The sequence below is a fragment of the Labeo rohita genome, chromosome 5 (genome assembly GCF_022985175.1).
Source record: "Labeo rohita strain BAU-BD-2019 chromosome 5, IGBB_LRoh.1.0, whole genome shotgun sequence".
Classification (NCBI taxonomy): domain Eukaryota; kingdom Metazoa; phylum Chordata; class Actinopteri; order Cypriniformes; family Cyprinidae; genus Labeo; species Labeo rohita.
In genome coordinates, this window is record NC_066873.1 from 27,536,770 (window position 1) to 27,556,515 (window position 19,746).

Here is a 19,746-nt window from a genome sequence, read left to right on the forward strand (position 1 = left end):
CATGTCATTTATATAAATCGCTTTGTAATTTTTATAGGCTTAAACAAACTGAAATCTGCTACGTCTGTGTTTCTTGTAATACGAAATGATGATTTATGAATATGTTCCTGGATCTGCATATACATAAATCTGAGGAGCAAGTGATTGTGTTTGTGTGTGTGTATTTCTCGACTTCCTGAGAAGTTCCACTGCTATTTACAGAAATAGCCAAGCAGAAGCAATGTTTGTCTAGGTGTACTCTAAAGAGTGAACCATGGGAATTAATTCAGAGGTTATAAACATCTGGGAGGAATGAATGTAGAAGTGTATGGGAACAAAGAGCTTGAAGGATTTTGTTGTTGCAACACCACTAACAGTCAGCCAGATCCAGCAAATGTGGATTGGCACTTTAAAAATGTCCCAAGGCACCTTCATCAGAAGAAAACAAGGGTCACTGGCATCAGAAAGACACTGGCTTGAGCTACAACGAAGCAGAAGCAAAAAAGCAAACAAGATGTGAAACTTCAGAGTCTTAGTTACTAAATATCTGAACTGGTTTTGATGCAGCAACTTTTTTCGCTTTGAATGCTGTTTTCTCTATGACAACTGCTGTAGCAGGCTAAATTGTGGTAAAGCAGGCCAGAGAGAGGGGAAAAAACGTATCAACGGCACGGTTTTTTCCACAACAGACCCAGATACACTATATTTAAAAGAACACAGTGAAAAAAAATCTATTGAAAAATTGTTACTGTGGAGAAGACTGCTGAAAATCTAAAGTTACTTCAATTGTATTGAACAACAACTATTTTCAGTCTGGAGACTTTTTGAAGGGAACACAGCTTTACAGCTGTCAATGTGACCGAATTACAGGGAGGTTTTCTTTATTTTCTTAATCTGTCTGGCAAACAGCATACCGCAGCACCCTCAGATGGCAGATTTTCCTCTGTCTGTGCTCTACATAGGCTACATCTAATTATAGCGTGTGCCCTTACAATATCAGTAGAGTTTAATATAATGACTTGACGCTCACTGTAAATATCTGTGGTTGAAAATGTCCCTTATAACCTAATGGCAGTAGTGCATGTCAGAAATTGGAGCACTAGAAGTAGTCAAGAAGTAACAACACATTGTAAGTTGTCTTTTAAAAGCTGGCTGATTAGAGACCAGTTTCGTTGTTTCTCTTACAATGGTGGAAATCACAGTCTGGGATAAGGAGGTCGGTCCAGAGTCAGCGTGAGAGGCTGTAAAGCACAAGCTCTGGTTCAATCAGCATTTCCCAAACACTCCGGGGCAGCCAGGAATGTGAAAACTACCAATTTCCACAGGATCAGACTTCCACAACCAAATCAGGGCTAGCAGTTTTTCTTTATTTTGTTTCAGCTTGCCTTTGGTCTTACAGCTCAGGAAATAGCTTGAGGTTTGGACCATGACCAGAGCAGAGCTCTCCAAAGCTATACGGCCTTCAGTCACTGAAGCAGAACAAATGACTAACACAGAAACATTATACATACATAACGTGTAGAATAAAAACTGTACACAGCCAGTCTTTTTTGACAAAAAAAGTTGACAAGGGCGCTTTTTTTAGTAAAAATAAAAACTGGCAGCATTGCAGCCGAGGGTGTCTTTTGTTGCTATAACAACAGCTGCAACAGCATGAATGTCGAGAAATGTCAAGAAAAGATTGTTTTTTATTGTTTTTATTTTTTGGCATTTTTGCCTTTATTTGATAGGACAGTATTTAGACAGTAAGCGAGGTGGGGGAGGGGGGGAATCGGGAAGGGTCTGTGAGCCGGGACTCGAAAAAGGGATGCCCGAACCTGAACACAACGGCGCTACATGTCGCTACTGGCTTGTCACTGGTCAGCTGTCAAAAAGGTGCTTGACGTAGGGCGTTTTTTTTTTTTTTTTTTTTTTCAGAAAAGCTGCACAAAAAAGACGCTGGAGGTGGCGTGTAAAAAAATTTTGAAGACACCGTTTACTCCATAGGATTATAATGTAAAACAGACGCTGGCAGTTTCAAAAAAGACGCCAAGTGTGAACATGGCCTTAGTTTATGCTATTTTTTGTTAATGTGTGAACAAAACCTCACAAAACATTATTTGTACATGTACATGCCTTCAAATAATAACAATGAGTTTTGGGCTTTGTTAACTTTCATATAAAGTCTCAGCTTTCAAATTTGGTCAATTTCATCATGATAAAAATAATAAACGTCCTTTAGTGAGTGACAACTCACTATAGCCACATTAGTTGGTATTCAAACTAGGGGTGCAACGGTTCAAATTAGTCACGGTTCGGTACGTATCACGGTTTTAGGGTCACGGTTTCGGTACGGCTCGGTGTGTGTTTAGGGAAAAAAATGCTACTGACAAATTCGAAGAAAAAAAAATATTTATTGGGTTACACATACTTAAACCCTTGATCACAGCAGGCTTCTTTACAAAAATAAAATTCCAAGCAGTTTTTAATCCCTGCTAAAACCAACATTTCAACTCAAGAGAAGCCTACTTTAGAGTACCAACGTAAAGTGCATTTCAAAACAAACATAATATAGAACCGAGTGCCTGTTTAAACACAGAAGGCAACGTCTGCTGTTTCGGTCTCACCTGTGCTCGAGCGCTTTCAACACTGTGGTGATGACGGCGCAAATGGCTCGTCATATTAGATGTACTGCCGTGAGCATAAGGCACTCGCGAGTGGCAAATTTTACATAACGTGACTGTTTTGTCCACGTTTTTTTTTTTTTTTTTTACCATCGCTGCTGTAATCTATTGGAAACCCGAAATGTTCCCAGACAGCAGACTTGAATGAAGCGGGTGGCGGCTCTATTAACGGCTTATCTCCTCCACTCGCCATGCTGAACAGTAACATTACACAAGCCAAGCGCAACACACAAAAACACCAACACGTGAGGAACTGTGTCGTTATAGCAACATATTTACATACTACGAGTTGATTGGATGGCAGTCTCACATGAAACGCACGTGGAGCGTATTCAGAACCATACATTAGCTGAACTCTGTTTTATGGATTGTTTTTTTCACCGAACTGTATTGTAAGTGCGTGGTCAGAGCAACCGCGGTTCACGTGCGTATTGAACCGTGGGAGGAGAACGGGACGGTTCGATTTTTTACCGAGAACCGTTGCACCCCTAATTCAAACCAATAGTGTGGAACACACCTGAACCTTCATCTTTTTCTCTTTACTACTAATTACAGCATGAAATAAACATGAATTAAATCCAGAAGATATATTAAAAGATGCAGTACAACTCAATTAAATGTATCATTTCTCATGTAACCAACCAAAGATATTAATAAAACAACTTGGAAACAATATGTAACAGGGCTTCAAACTGTGACCAAATGGCTGTATTTTGCAACAATTTTTTCAGCCGGTGCGACTAAATTTTGTGAGCACTCACACTGGTGCGACCACCATATTGTTCAACTCATAAGCGCTGCCATTTCTGTTGCATATGACAAACTTCAAATGGTAAACGAAACAAAAGCATAACAAAAGTGCACTACTCGTTTGAGGTGCACAGTGTGGACCGTTTATCAGCTCGGACCGCAACGCAAACAAACTTGTCCAAGCTCAAAACAGCTTCACTCGGGAAACAAAGTTGATTTTGCAACAGTGCTGCGAGATTCAGTGAGAATAATTCAAACTCTGCCCAGAATTGCAGAATGCCCATCCCGCCCCTCTCTTTTGTGGGCTGACAAGCCATAGTGTTTACTTTAGCCGCATTTAGCCGCAAACCTTGCTAACTAGCACATTATAATGAAAGGCAATTTGAAAAGATGCATAAAAACCCTTATACGCACTTCTGCTATAGGTGAAGCTGGATCACAAATGATTTGCACGAACATAGATGCAATTATGTAGATCGCCGGGCACATTTCCTTCAAAAACGAAAGTAATGTTAATCCTCTGCATCTTCAGCGGCTCAGATGTCGGGAGTAAATGATAACTGTTATGTTTATTACTACATCCAACAACAGAACACCTCAATCGCTCAATCGGAGACATTCTTGTCTTCCCCTGCACCAGAGTCGACAATATGGTGGTCGGACTGTTCTCAGCTCACTCAGCTCATTTAAGGTCTAAGGTCTAAGGTAAGACACCAGTGTCATTCAACTATCGTGGGAGCGGCCTTGGTCCGTGTGACGTCACACAGACAAGAAGCTGAGAACGGCCTGATTTGAAAAAGGGGATGTTACTTACAAAGATTAAAAAAATAAATAAATACCACTGGGTGGATTTTTGTCTTTATAGTGTGTACACACACTGCCAACATACATTTATGTTCAAACAACATGTAAAAGTGAGTTTTGCATCCTATGACCCCCTTAATCATTTCTACTTTTTGCTCAATATTTTGAAATGATAAAATAAAAAAAAACAAATCATTAATAAATCAGATTTTTGTCAGAGTTTTACACTTTTTAGTGTATGAAGTAAGAAAAGCTTGCGACTAAATCTCACATAATCACTGACGCTGTTGGTCAGTAGTAGAATAATTGTACATTTAATAAGAGTAGAATATACAATTTTTCTACATAAAAATTTTATTTTGCATGTTACTGTTGTTAATAAAGCTACATTTTGTATGCTTCCAATCTCAAGCTTAGTGCTTTACTGTCAAATCTGTATAAACACGAAATAAACAAGAAATGAACATGTAATATTATTAGTAACTGCACTTATTAATGCAAAACAACAGTAATTTTATGATTAAATTATCTATATTTTTAATACTCCCACACACCACCCCACCTGTAGAATTTGGTGGCGCTGGTGCCACTGCTCTCAAATGGTAGTCTGAAGTCTTGTGTAACATAATATTACATTTACTTCACCAGAAAAACCATTCAATGTCCATAGCTTGTTAGTCAGCTAAAAATGGCTCTAGAAAAGAGCATTTTGCTAAATACATGCACTATATTACATATTCCTTTTATGATTCAGATTCATTATATATTACAGCAAAAAAATATGTACCAACTGACATGTTTCTCTGGACATTTTACAGCCATTTAGATAGTTGAGAGAGCTTTTCTCCTTATGAAAAATTCATGTACTGTACATGATATGTACTGGATCTGACATATCCAAATGAACAGATATCGAATTGAATCAAGGTCAGAATCAAACGGAATCAAGAGCTTGTGAATCAAACTGATTTGTGATTCTGCGCCACTGCTAATAAAAATGAAGAAATCAAAACAAAAAGTATTTCTGCCAACACTTACTTAAAAACAAATGTTAGTGTCTAGACTATGTATAAATCCTGATGTAATAGCCACCGCCCAAAAGGCTTATTGATATGACAAGAGGGAGCCAGTGAAGTGGCGTGTTCAGACAAAGAAGCAACATTTCCAGTAGCTACAACAGTATCAACAATACGCTGTTTGCTGACAGGCGGCAAATGCTGAGCTTCAACTAGACACAGCTTCTTTGTCATATGGTAACATCTAGACTTGTGTAGTGCACCGCAAATCGTGGGCTCCCCCTCCCCCACAGACCATGAATTGGGGCCCTATCCATCCACAAGAAGTGACGTCGTGCTTAAGCGATGTAAATGTTAAACCACTCAAATAAACCATGATACAAACAAGACGGACACAATTCTAGAATGGAACGCCGTTCTCTAATCTTTCCTTTGCTTCACAGGGAAGCAGTTGGACTGACAAAAGCTGCTTTCACACTGCCTCTCCATCATGTCAATCAGCACAGCTCTCATTTTCTGTGCATTTATTGTTTCCTGGTACTGTAAATACATTTAGGCTGCATATTGCGTACTTGCTTCTTTAATGCAATTTCTGCGTGAAGCAGAACAGTTCTACAGTAGATAGCAAATTTAACCATAATATAATAGTCTCATACTGCTGTAAGTGCCTCCCTCCCATTTAGGGTCAGGACCCCCACTCACTGTGGGGCTGCTAGGGTGTCTTGTATCCCTGTGTGTGTAGCATGAAAGCTTACAGCATGAAATATACATCTATAGCACCCTGGGCTAATGACCTGTCACTTTTAGTCTGTATTTTGATGGATGTCGTGATCTGAGATCAAGTGTGGCAATGTACTTCTCAGCATGGACTCATTAATCACTATGTAGCAAATGACATAAACATTCACACACACAGTAACCATGCTAGCTAATTAGAAGAATTGCAGTGTCTAATTTCTAAAGACCACCATGTGATCTCTAAATACAGAATATTAACATGCACATGCAATTTTACGAATACCTTAACATTTTTACTCTTCGTGCTTGTCCCAATTGCAAGTTTCTCACCCTAAAAAGCACATCCCACTCAAACACGACAGACACAGCAGGACTTTATGAATGACAGATTGAATACTGTAATGGAAGCTGTCTACAGCCAGTGTTCGGAAAGGGAGTGGGAATGCTGTGAATTATGATGCCTTTCTCCGTGTCAGGGGGAGCAGTGGGGGGCTGCAGTCTTTGAGCCCGCTCCAAACCAAACACAAGCGGATGGCCGACTCTCGCACGACTGCGGCTATCCCGTTTCCATCTGCAGCCGTCTGCTGTGGGAAAGCTATAATTACTAAGCGTGTGGAGTCACTAACTTTACCCTTGCACTCTCATGACTGCTTTACACACACAGATCTATGTACATAGAGAGACACTGTCAACATACTAGTACACTACATGTACATGCATGTACAGACACTGAGAAGACAACAAGTGTTTGAGTTATTACTGTGGAGCATAAAACAAACAACCAACATGAAGTTCACTGAGGATGCTGTGACAGACAGACAGACAGATAGACATTGCCCTTAAATATTACCTTGTCCTATTGAATAAGTTGCTGTGAAATAAGTTTTACATTCCTAGGAATGTGTGGTGGTTTGGTATGACAATAATAGGTTTCTGTGGCCTAACTGTATTCCTCCAGTCTATTATGAACAACAGGTGCACAAAACAACATTAAGTGACAAGATATGACACTATGTCACACCCACAAACACGCTCAGACAGGATCCATGCAGGGGAACGTATTCAGGGAAGGTTACTCTGAGACGCATATCATAAAGAGGCTCACTGGGAAAAACCATAGACGGTTGACAGGTGACATCCTGTTACTATGATACAATAAGTGTGACATGATTGCAGCAGTTTGGCAGGAAGCTGACAAAGTCGAGGGCTAGGGAAAACCCAGCAGCCAGTTACTGCAGTGCAGAGAGCGATCTCTTCATGCCTGCTGACTGCATTCAGGCAGATGTCAAATTAAGGACAAACATGAGACATACAGCTTTACAATATGACAAACACGGGAAATGAAACACTAAATGCTACTAGATATTAAAGACACACAGCTCATAGTTCAGATCAGTGATCAGATCAGTAGCAACATGACACTGCACATGAAATTTGAAGAATATATTATAAAGCTGGGAACACAAAGTGCTATTAAATCCTTTTATTCAAATACTATATTCTGTTGTAAAGAGGTTGCTGAGAAAATTTTCCACCAGTCAGCATGACCCATAGTTCTGAATCAGACAAGGATGATGTGATAAGTGTGGGAAGAGGAGATACTCACCTATTGCAGAGTCGACTCATGGCTCCATAGGAGTCACAGTCACAGGCCTGGCAGCCGCTGGTCCCGTTGGTGAAATACGCATCGGCACATTCATCACAACGGTGACCCGTGTATCCAGGTAGACATGCACACTGACCTGTGACAGGGTCACAGACATCTTGGTCCTCTGAACCCTCAGCACTACAGTTGCACTGAAGTCCTGTGTGCGAGAGAGAACAGAGATTAACAACATGTTAACTTTTCTTTCCAATGTTAGCAATTCTGTCCAACATCTTGGTGACAATTTTTCTCAGTAGATGCTGAAATGATGTTTCACTGGTTCTTCTGTGTCCCAGTGGTCTTGGTCTTCATATACTGACAACTATCAGCATGGATGCATAACGTTTGTTTATTAATGGGATAGCTTAAAATTATAATTTTGTCATTAATTATTAACTCTGTTGTTCTAAACTTGAACATATGACTTACTTCTGTGGAACTCAGAGAAGGAACAGATTGAAACTGAAGACATTGTTCAGTGAATATTTCACTATAGTATACAGCTGTAGTCACCATTCAGTCAAACCCTTTTTTGTTCCATTGTAGAAATAAAGTCATACATGTTTCAAAATAGTTAGGATGCAGATGTGAATTTACGCTCAGGATCAAAAACAGTTTGATATAATTTGTATATGCTGAATTGTAATTATTAGGGATGGGATGATAAATTGTTGCAACGCAAATCGAGAAATGATTCAGCATGTTTCCAAATCCTTACACTCACTTGAACCTAAAATAATCATTCATACAATTAGAAATGATCAATCATCAATTCGATTTATCGTCCCATCCCTAGTAATTATTCTGGCTGTTTGAATTTTATTCAAATTAACAATTGCTCTTTTTCATAGTGATATGCAGCAGTATACCTTAATATCATGGTAAAATCCATATATCTATATGGTTTCTAGGTATTTGTATGAAAAACAGTAGTCTAAACATTTCTTATTAATGCAAAAACGCTACAGCTTAATCACAAAAATACTGTAATCATATTCCATTACTCCTTTAATAGATTTAATATGTCTTCATTAATAATATAATAAAATTCGCTATGAATATCCCACATTTCTGCCACAATACCATGGTCCAGGTAGTGTTACCACAGTAAATCCATGCTAAATGATGGTGATTTGTAGATTAAAAAGCCTTCTGGCTGTATTGTTGAGCACAATGTTTCTCCTGTTTGTCAGCACTGTTTCATCTGGCTTTAAACTAGTTTAAAATCATAGAGTCATTTGTGTTCTCAAGCGCTTCACAATGGATGTCACAGCACTGTTTAGTGTTTGCGTGACTGAGAGTTATCAGCGAGTAAACGCATCTCGTCTAGTAAGCGTGTGCTAGATCTGTTCGAACTTTGATTCGAACAGATAAATGCTCTGTGTGGTGCAGTTCAAATGAGTAGCACTATTTCGTTTCACTTTTGGTGCATAAACATTATAATGAACATTTATCAAAGTTGTTATCGTTTTATCGCGAAACATTATATCGCGATAATCAACGTTACTGTTTTATCACCCTGCCCTAATTTTTTGTAAACTAGCCTGCACATTGGTTAAAACCACTATATAATGTAAACATACTATTCTTGCTATAATTAACAACTCAGTCAAATGCATAACACTGCAGAGCCCATGTGGGGCCAACCCTGAACATGTCTTTAATGGTTACTAGGGCTGTAACGATAATCGCATGATGTTGTGAGCCGCGTTTAGTCAATGAAGCCGGTACTTTGATTAGTAGTAAAGCTCCATCACGTGCGTTCAGCTGGAGCGGCAAGTAATACACAGAGCCGTAAAGCACTGACAAGCTACGCCAAAATCGCGATTCGATTTTGCGCGCGATTTTGGCGTAGCTTGTCAGTGCTTTACGGCTGAACGCACGTGATGGAGCTTTACTACTAATCAAAGTACCGGCTTCATTGACTAAACGCGCCTCACGACATCGTGCGATTATCGTTACAGCCCTAATGGTTACAGTATGAATTTTAGCAAGAGATTCAATCATTAAGTGGTTGTAGTAAAGCATAATCTCATTTGGCCCCTTACACTAGTGGCTCAATGAAAGTGTGAATTTATTCAAAGCTGCAGGATGCCACTTTCCAGTGCCGTCACAGTAGGGGAATATCATGAGAACAAAAAATATGGCGCTTACATCTCTCTCAATGAAACTGTATGAGCAAAACAGCAACATTACAATTCCAGTAGCGCACCTTACGGAAATGATATGGAAAATGCACATTTCAAGTCAGTGGGACGACTGCACCTCCAGGGGTGCAATGACTGAACCTGTAGTCACTGAAATACACCACACTGAAATACACCAGCTTAATGAATACAGCCTGTACTTGGCTACTGCCTTCAAGGACTGTTTCAAGGAATGTTTTGTAGGATTTAGAGAGGACTTACGCCTGGTCCGTCCTGTTATCAGCTCTCACAGTACAAGCTGTTCTCTCCTGTGCACGTCAACACCTCTGTAAACAGTTTTTTGTTATAAAAAACAGTCTGCTCGGTAACTCGAAAGCCCCCAGCTCCTATACAGCAGCAGTAACCGAACACATCTAATACGATCAGCAATATTACGGAGGTCACCGAGAGGCTGTCAGCGAAATTATTTGCTCCCAGAAGTCGAAAACTGAGCAGAACAAAGAAGCCTCATTATTAAAGCACCATGCTTCTGACTGTGCTGTAATATTAGCGTGCTGTGTAGCAACCCCAGAGCTTATCTGATGAGAAACTACATCACATACATGCAGCGTTCAAGTAGTTTTTTTCTGGGTAAAAAGGGAGCAGGTGCTTTCTCCCAGAGGAAAAGCACAGTAGCTGTAATTTGGGATGATGATAGTTTCAATGAGATGTGTGTGAAAGGAAAAGGCAAGGTAAGGAAAAAAAAAAGACGGATAAAATATTCATTTCTGGATCCCTTTGCACAGCCTACCTGACAAAATGCCAAAGGCAAGCCCTGGATCACTAGTAAAATTTCAAGAACCACATTTTGATGGGTTGAAATAACACCGCTCCATAAGGGAGCACATCTGGTGGGTACTAAATTCAGAAAATGCTTCTTTTCATCTGACTGTTTAACATACTGCATGCATAAATCCAGAACGGGCCATTCTTGCAGTGTGTCATTGTTTTACAGTGACCTCCCATCGGACCTGCGAGTGTGAACATGTGAAAAAACATATACACATGTGCACTGACGCAGTGAGAAAAATGGAGCACTGTGATATATTTAGCAGAAGCTCTCAGCGTGTACAGTTCCCATAGCTGACTGGGGGCAATCTGATCTGAATCAGAGGTGACCTTGCTAAAGATCAGATTACACAATAGGGGAGCTCTGCCAGACAAAGTCAAAAAGAAAACATTTTACTTGTCTCTTAATGGAACAATTACAAGTATTCATCTTATTGGTCGTGTATCATCTTACAAGACTCACTCCTAGCCTACTTCTCACAGTCCCGTGAGGGCAGGCATCATTTAATAGCCATACAGATACACTACCGGTCAAACACTTGAGGTTAGTGTAGGGGTTTTTTTTAACCAATGGAATGATGCATTAAGAATGCATTAAAGTAATCAAAAGTGACAGTATAAACTTTCACAACTGTTTTTAACATTAATAATAAGAAATTAACATTTCTTGGGCACCAAATCATCAAAACAGAACAATTTCTGAAGGATCATGAGACACTGAAGACTGGAGTAATGGCTGATGAAAATTTAGCTTGGCATCACAGGAAAAAAATTACATAAATTTTAAAGGATTAGTTCACTTTCAGAATAAAAATTTCCTGATAATTTACTCACCCTTATGTTATCCAAGATGTTTCAAGTCTTTCTTCAGTTAAAAAGAAATTAAGGTTTTTGAAGAAAACATTCCAGGATTTCCAGGACTTCAATGGTGCCCAACGGGTTGAAGGTCCAAATTGCAGTTTCAACACAGCTTCAAAGGGCTCTACACAATCCCAGCTGGGGAATAAGGGTCTTATCTAGCGAAACGATTGACCATTTCCTTTAAAAAACTAAAATTTATATATTTTTAACCACAAATGCTCATCTTGCACTAGTTCGACCTAACACATTATGTAATCATGCACATGTGACGTAGGCAAGTACCGACTGAGTGTTTACAAAGTGAACATGCAAAAAAAAAGTCAAACGCCCTTTACAAAAAAATTGTAAAACATGGAGGAGAAAATGAGATGGAGTTTTTCGTACCCTACCTTTTTGAACCAAAGTACACTGATGAAGAACTAACTGCATGTGATCTTATCAACGTGATTCAGTAACACATTGGGCACATTGAAGACCACTATATGGAGAAAAATCCTGGAATGTTTCCTCAAAAACCTTAATTTCTTTTTGACTGAAGAAAGAAAGACATAAACATCTCAGACATGGTGAGTAAATTATCATGAAATTTTTATTCTGGAAGTGAACTAATTACTGTATTTTACTGTATTTTTCATCAAATAATTGCAGATTTGGTGATCATTACAGACATCTTTTAAAAACATTAAAAAACATCCTGACTCTTTGTGAATGGTAGTGTGATTATCTTTACAGACATAAGGATGAAAGAGCCTGTTTGCTTTCTCACAATCATAAACAATGCTGAGACAAGACTTGTTTGCGGTAGGACACTGACAAGGTGATTCTCCCTTATTGAGTATCCATTAAGAATGCAGGAAATAAAGTCAGCTCAAGACACCTGACAATGAGGTATCGGCTTACTTTACACAAACATATAAAAGTCAGGCCAGGTCACCTTTACTCATAGAGCTTTATACAATACAGATTGTGTCAAAGCAGCTTTACAGTATTGAACAGGAAAATAGTGTGTCAATAATGCAAAAGGACAATAGCAAACAGTCAATTTTTCAGTTAAAGTCAGTTCATTGTTGATTCAGTTATGTCATCGTCCAGCTCAGCTCAGTTCTCTTCCAATAGTGTCTGTGCAATCAAATCGACAATGATGCCAAAAACTAAGTGTCCCCAACTAAGCAAGCCAAAGGCAACAAAGGCAAAGAACCAAAACTCCATTAGAAATGACAGATATGGAGAAAAATCCTTGGGAGAAACCAAGCTCAGACGGGGGCCAAGCTGCAACACAAGTCAGTCTGCGCAAAGGACTCGTCTGGTTCTCATAGTCATTGCTGACTACATCACAGCTTTGTTCTGGTTGAATAAGGATTAAAGCTTTCGTTTACCAGCTACATATCTTAGAGGGCTGGGAGCACTGACCTACATTCACCTTTGGCACGTTCTTGGAAATTCCTGCTCCAAATCTGTCTTTTTTTTCCCCACAACAAAATACTGTGTAGGTTCAAATGTCTGCATGAGGGTCTCATTGTTGCAATATGGATAGATATCAAGTTACCATCTTTAAAGCCTTAATGGCAGACTGCAGTTTGGCTCCAGACTGTAAAATGAAGGCTGTCAGTTAAAGCAGCTAAAGACTCATCTTGATTGATGAGCTGGCAAAGAGATGGTGAATGCAGCTATCAGCTGTGCTAATTCACACATTTGCTCCTTGTACATACAGTCTGAAAAATCAAAGATGAGTAAATATGAAAAAAAGACATTCTCTGGAAATAACATACGTCATATACATATTTACACTGTAGAGACCAATTTTTTTTTGTTTTTTGACAGTTTTCAAGTGGCAGTCTATGAAAAAACCATGAAATAAAAGAATAAAAAAGCTAAATTTGAGTTCATATTTTAAAATTCTGACTTTATTCTCACAGTTCTGAGATTATATATTTATTCTCACAATTCTGATAAGAAAAATCAACTCGTCATTCTTTCTTTTGAGTCCCACACTTCTGGCCTTTTTCCCTCAGAATGGGCAAACTCGCTATTGTGGAGTTAAATCGAGTTATAAAGTCCAAAATATGAGATATAACTTGAATTTGTGTGAAAAAAATGTGAGATAAAATAGGTAAATGTAAAATGTTTAAATAGTTTAAATGATATTTCATCCATTAGTCTGTCTGTTTAATCATCTGCGTTTAGCTTCAAATGGCATCTTTGATGACAGTATTCTATAAAAATGATTTGCATTCTGATTCTGAAATCTAATGGCACAACAATACATTTTATCTCTTATTTCGTTGATTTTTCCTGTTTCACTCCACTTGTTACCAGTGTTTTTCTGCCATCACAATGCGTGCAGAATCTGACAACATTTCATTATGTTGGGTGTTGTATGTATCACAGCAATTTGTAAATGAAATGTCCAGCCAGCTGTATTTGAAAATAATGTAAAATACAAACCCAACCCTAAACCTAACCGACACTGAGATAAAAACACATTTGCTTAAGCAACCATGCCATTTTGGCTTGGTTCTACAAATCTCTGAACACCATGAAGAGCTATGGTAAATGTGTTTTGAGGTCATAAACATAGTATTGTGCAAGGAACCTAATTTCTAATTACTAATCTGCCCTGTAATCGTAATTTGTGTACAAACGAATTCAATTTGTTGCAGTGTTGCTGCCTTGTGATTATTCATAATTATTACATGAGTAGTCTTGACTTGAACAAAGACTAACAACGTTTTTATGGTACCATCAATGCCTAAACGCTTAGTGAAAAGTAAACAGTAACACATTTTGTCATCAGATGTATAGTTTCCAAAAAAGTTGAACCCTTGTTTGTGATACGCAGGGATATCACACATAATCAGAACATGTTTGGCAAAATCCCATGATCAGATTCAGTAGCTTTGGCGGTGTTACATAAGAAATTTACGGGACACTTATGTAACGGTAACGACTGTGCGGGCCTGTGCGACGACATGCTGACCCTCAGGGTGAGCAGCATGGTGTTATGGGTGATGGGGCCACTGTCACCCTGCATTGCCACCCACATGCCAGATAGTGTGGCACTGATGAGAGTGTGAGAGCTCTGGCTGAATCTCACAGAGAAAAGAAGAATACATGAACATGTCATACGGTCCAAAAAAAAAAGCTAGACACTTATATAAGCTAGCTAAAAAACACATACAGATGAGGTAAATGATAGATGAGTGTCAAATGATATTTGCTGAATTAATGTAGCTCGGAATTAGCACACTTGTTTATAACCAAGTCCTAGCTTGTTACCGGATGGATTGTTCAAACTACTCAAGCCCTTTTGCTTCTCTGAGCAAGGCACATGGCTATCAAATAAAAGCTGAATAACTACTGTAATAAGAATTATTAGTGAACAGAAATGACATACAAGTATAAACTTGTCCTAAAATTAATTTTCTGAGGAAGTTGATTTTCTAGAAGCCTGGGTGTGGTATCAGTTCAGTCACAAAGACGTGCATGCATTGTGAAAGCTCTGTATACGCACACCGAGTTAAGCGTGTGCTGATATTCTCGCTCCTGCTCTTTGTTGCGTGCTCAGTCCACAAACTGACACTCTTCATTTTCATCAGAGCACTTAGTGTGCTGACGAGCAGAGTGTGAGACGGAGATAAACAGCTGAGCAATATCTATATGTGCACTTTTGGTTATTCAGCTGATTGGTAGAAGCAAGGAAATGGATTACACAGATATACACAGAAATGCACTGTGTTGGATGGTTAGGGATTTAATATATTTTATACAAGGGTTGCAAAGCAGATAAATTCAGCTATAACAATGACAAGCTCAATGCTTGGATGAATGCCATAGGCAAAATAAACTTCAGAGTTGGCATACTCTTTGCATATATAAGAAATAGCACAGGGATATAACATTAGAATATATAGTTACAGCATGCTTGTTTTAGCAATGACATATCCAAACAGACTCATACTGTATGTCTGCTATGCCAGTAGATTATAAATTCATTATGGATTTGACTTTCAAATAGTTGAGGAAGAGGATATTGAGAGTGTGGATATCAAGCACAGACAGAAGGGCATTTATCTATGTATTACAGCTCTAGGACTCCCTAGAGTTTCTAATCAGGCAGAAAAATAAATCCGCATAGTCTAGAAGTGTCTACTCCTAACAAAAGAACTGGATTTAGGGTGTTTGTAGGCCTGGAGCATTAAGAATGGCAGTCTAAGCAATAGCAGAGCAGTGCTTTTATAAAACTCCCAGATGGGAATACACAAATAAGGTGCAAATCAATATGTGCTACACAGCACATTAGAACACCAAATTAATAGCTCTCGCAGCTCATTTGCATATTCAAAGAATAGAACCTTTGTAGCTCATTTAATTTGGATAGTATTAGTTTGGCATATGAGACATCAAACAAACTATTTGAAGTTTAAAGTCAACGGACTAAGAACCACTCAAACAGCCAAACCCAAGCAAACACACAGAATATGTACAATTCAGAGCTTGATCTGAATGCTTTCAATGTTTAACTGTTTTAATGTGTAACTCAGACCACAGCAAATGCAGCCCATATAAAACTTACTACAGCACATCTTATAAAAATCTAGTTAACAACTGTACAGTAAGATAGTAACACATAGCTAAAGACTTTAAAAGTCCCTTTTAAAACCTCTGTTTACGGTAGCAATCTGTTTGAGCTCATGTTACTTCGAACCCGTTCATGAAACTGCTGAGCAAGGACAGCACGGTAGCTGAAAAACAGCCATCATATGAGCCTGTGTGTGTCCGGCAGTGCTGGGGATTTATGAAATGACTTTCACTGTCCTTGTCTGAATTGTGTTTTTAATAAGCCACACGCTGCTCACACGTAGAGCACAATATGACGTGCAATATGAGCAACAGTGTAACTCTGAATCACAGGTACTGTACAGTGGTGTGGGTTTTAATCTAATTAACAAATTATCTGTTTGGCAATTTAATAAAAAAAATATATGTATAGAAAATTACCATCAAGTATGCCACATCACAGAGTCAGTTTGATAAACCAATCTCATCTCACATTATCTTATGATGTTTATGATATGCACTCTTAAAAATAAAATGCATTTTTGTATATGGCAAAGACTATTTATGTCCACCACAGCATGAATAAACATCACTGGGAAATGATTTTCCCTGAATGCACTGCAATAGAAACAACACATTACAGGAGTCTGGGACAGGGCAAATTAAAGATTCTGACTGGAAAAACACAGGCTCATATTCTTGTTTTGTGAAATGTTTAATTCCGCCCTTGTTAAACAAGCGTAAATATAAACAGGTGCCAATTTTACAAGCGTTATTTCACCCTCAAATCTGCTTGTAAACTGCATTCTTGTAAATTAATTTTCTTTAATAGGGTGGTTGACATTTAACAATAAAAATGTCTGAAATTAACGAAAAATCTTTGAGAAAAAAACTTTATCAAGCTGTTCTGTGCAAACTATTGGCAACTGAAAGAAGCACACTATAGGATAATAGTTTTAACCCCACTTTTCCCATGTATTTCAAAGCTTCAAGTTTAAAGTGTCTCTAAATTAAACTAACAACTGTAGCGGTTATGCAATTCAATGCTAAATTTTCTTATTTCTAGTGAACTTAAAAGTTTACAGTTCAGTTCCAGAATAAAAATTTCCTGATAATTTACGCACCCTTATGTCATCCAAGATGTTCATTTCTTTCTTTCATCAGTCGAAAACAAATTAAGGTTTCTGAGGAAAACATTCCAAGATTTTTCTCCATAAAATGGACTTCAATGGGAGCCAACAGGTTGAAGGTCCAAACTGCAGTTTCAAAGGGCTCTACACAATCCCAGCTGAGTAATAAGTGTCTCTCATGATGTAGCGAAACGATTTGTCATTTTCTACAAAAAAAACAAAAAAAAAAAAAAAAAAAAAAAAAAGTATATACTTTTTAAACACAAATGCTCGTCTTGCACTAGCTCGACTTCATGCATTACAAAGTCACGTTGGAAAGGTCACATGAAACATAGATGGAAGTACCATTTACAATTTAAAAAAAAAAAGTAAAACAACGATGTTGGACAATTTTGAAGTTGGAGGAGAAAATAAGATGTTTTCACCCTACCCTCCCTTTTTGAGTTGGAATACACTAACAATGAACGACCTTTCCAATGTGATTACGTAATGTGTGAAGTCACACATGTGCATCACAGAGCTAGGGCAAGAAAAGCATTTGTGGTTAAAAGTATATACATTTTTGTGTATTTTTTTTTTTTTTAGAAAATGACAAATAGTTTTGCTACATAAGACCCTTATTCCTCAACTGTGATTGTGTTGAGCCCTTTGAAGCTGCATTGAAACTGCAGTTTGGACCTTTAACCCGTTGGGTCCCACTGAAGTCCATTATATGGAGAAAAATCCTGGAATGTTTTCCTCAAATACCTTAATTTCTTTTCGACTGAAAGACATAAACATTTTTATTCTGGAAGTGATCTAATTATATCTGTACAACATCATGTGTCTGTATACATAAAGATGTTCCATAAATATAGAAACACGCAATTTCACCCCAATCTTATTTCTTTTTCATTGCTTTTCTATTACACACAATTGCAGAAATAGACCTACAGAGCAAATAATGGAGGAAACTAAATTGAGACAAATTTAGAGACCAGTGTGTCCATCAGCTATAAAACTGCATTAGCACATCCACAAGACTGATTAATGATCACTATGCTTTGCAGGAACAAAATAAAGAAGACAATTCACTAGCATTCGTAATAATAAGTCAAATTGCCTTTGTGTGGTCTGTAGTATGGGGTGATTTACATTATTAAAGGAACTCAAAGGTGTCTCGCTCTGATTCTTGCTTTTGCAATAACTTGTGTAGGTGTCTTTTCTGAGTCTGAAATGATTTTGTGACAGAATGAGGTGAATGTTTTAAGGGTTCCTCAAACCACTGCTAATATTAAACAACAGCACAAACAGTTGATCAAAAAGAGCAGCTGCCAGAACAAAATCCCAAGGATGTTCTTATGCAATCAACACAACAAAACATTTACTTATCATCACAATGACTCGAGTGGATCCTGAATATTCCACTCATGATTTTAGGTTAAGCTTTCTAATAAGATGCTATCCAGGTCAAAGACAACACCTCCCAGAAATTATGGTGTCACAGATGTCTGGGGGAAAACAAGGTCACTGAACTTACCTCACTAGAAATAAAAGCCAAACACCAGCTATTTTTACAATCAGCTTCTGAAATGTTCACTCCACTCATAAATCAGATAATCACAACAAATGTTCCAAGGCAAAAAAACATGAATAAAAAAAAAGGCCTTGAAATATGATGACAGCGCTCATTTTCGCTTCATATGTATATAAAGCTGCTGAATCAGTGGGTTTAATGTGACATATCTGCTTTCCTGCAGAAGCAATTTAAGACCTGCAGTAAACAGCAAAGGGCTAAGATCCAGAAGCAAATCCCAAACAGACACAGAGCCAGTCGCCTCTGGGCCACTACATAGAAAGAGATGGTTTTTATTCACTGTAATCCCAAACACCTGTCTCCCCCCAGTACAATCACCTCCAGTGAACTCCGGAGGGGCTGCAGATCACATACAGTCTTAACTGAACCTTTGATTACACCCCATATGGCTGCTTCACTTTCCTTTTAACTGCATTTCATCCCACTGCTGTCACTGAACATGTCCAAGTTCAGAGAGACAGAATTTAATTGCACCAAAAAGAGGATTTTCTCACCCTGTTTCCGAGTAAGAAACTGTCAAGATGAAAGATCATGAATCAGACAGATTAATTCATCATTCTATTAAACAGATAAAGCCGACATAAAGGTGACTGATACTATACAAGATATGACCTTAATGAAAATGAATCATCCTTATTCTCCAAGCCAGTTTGGCATCATGTAACTCAAGATAAACGAGTAGAAGGTTTAAGATTTATGATTGTTTTCCTCTTTTGGCAGTCAGATGGCAATTAATCACATTAAAGCAATTAAGAAGGTTGTCTCTGCGCAACTGGCCTGATCTCAAATGTCCTTCAGATACACAGCTGTACTGAGGTACTGAGGTTTGTGGAAAGGATTTATCTGTCAGTTCATTTTTATGACACAGCTGATCAAACGGCCAAGTTATCAGTACTGTCACAAAAGTGAAGTGAGAAAAAGGTGTGTCTCTGAACAAAGACGGTACTGGTTTTGGTCTAACAACCAAAATGGGAAGCAGTGAACAACAATACTGTGAACTCTTTCAGTTTGAAATTGCACTGTAAGGGAGTACATAGAGGAAACAGTGCAAT

At 38.3% G+C, this 19,746-nt stretch overlaps 1 protein-coding gene across 1 annotated transcript in view; it reads right to left on the reverse strand.

The window, feature by feature from the left end:
* Nucleotides 1–19,746, reverse strand: part of si:dkey-220k22.1 (multiple epidermal growth factor-like domains protein 9) — an 83,129-nt gene that overhangs the window by 62,508 nt on the left and 875 nt on the right. The window contains exon 2 of the mRNA XM_051110371.1: nt 7,557–7,755. Coding sequence (XP_050966328.1) covers nt 7,557–7,755 — 199 coding nt within the window. The remainder of the gene's footprint in view (nt 1–7,556; nt 7,756–19,746) is intronic.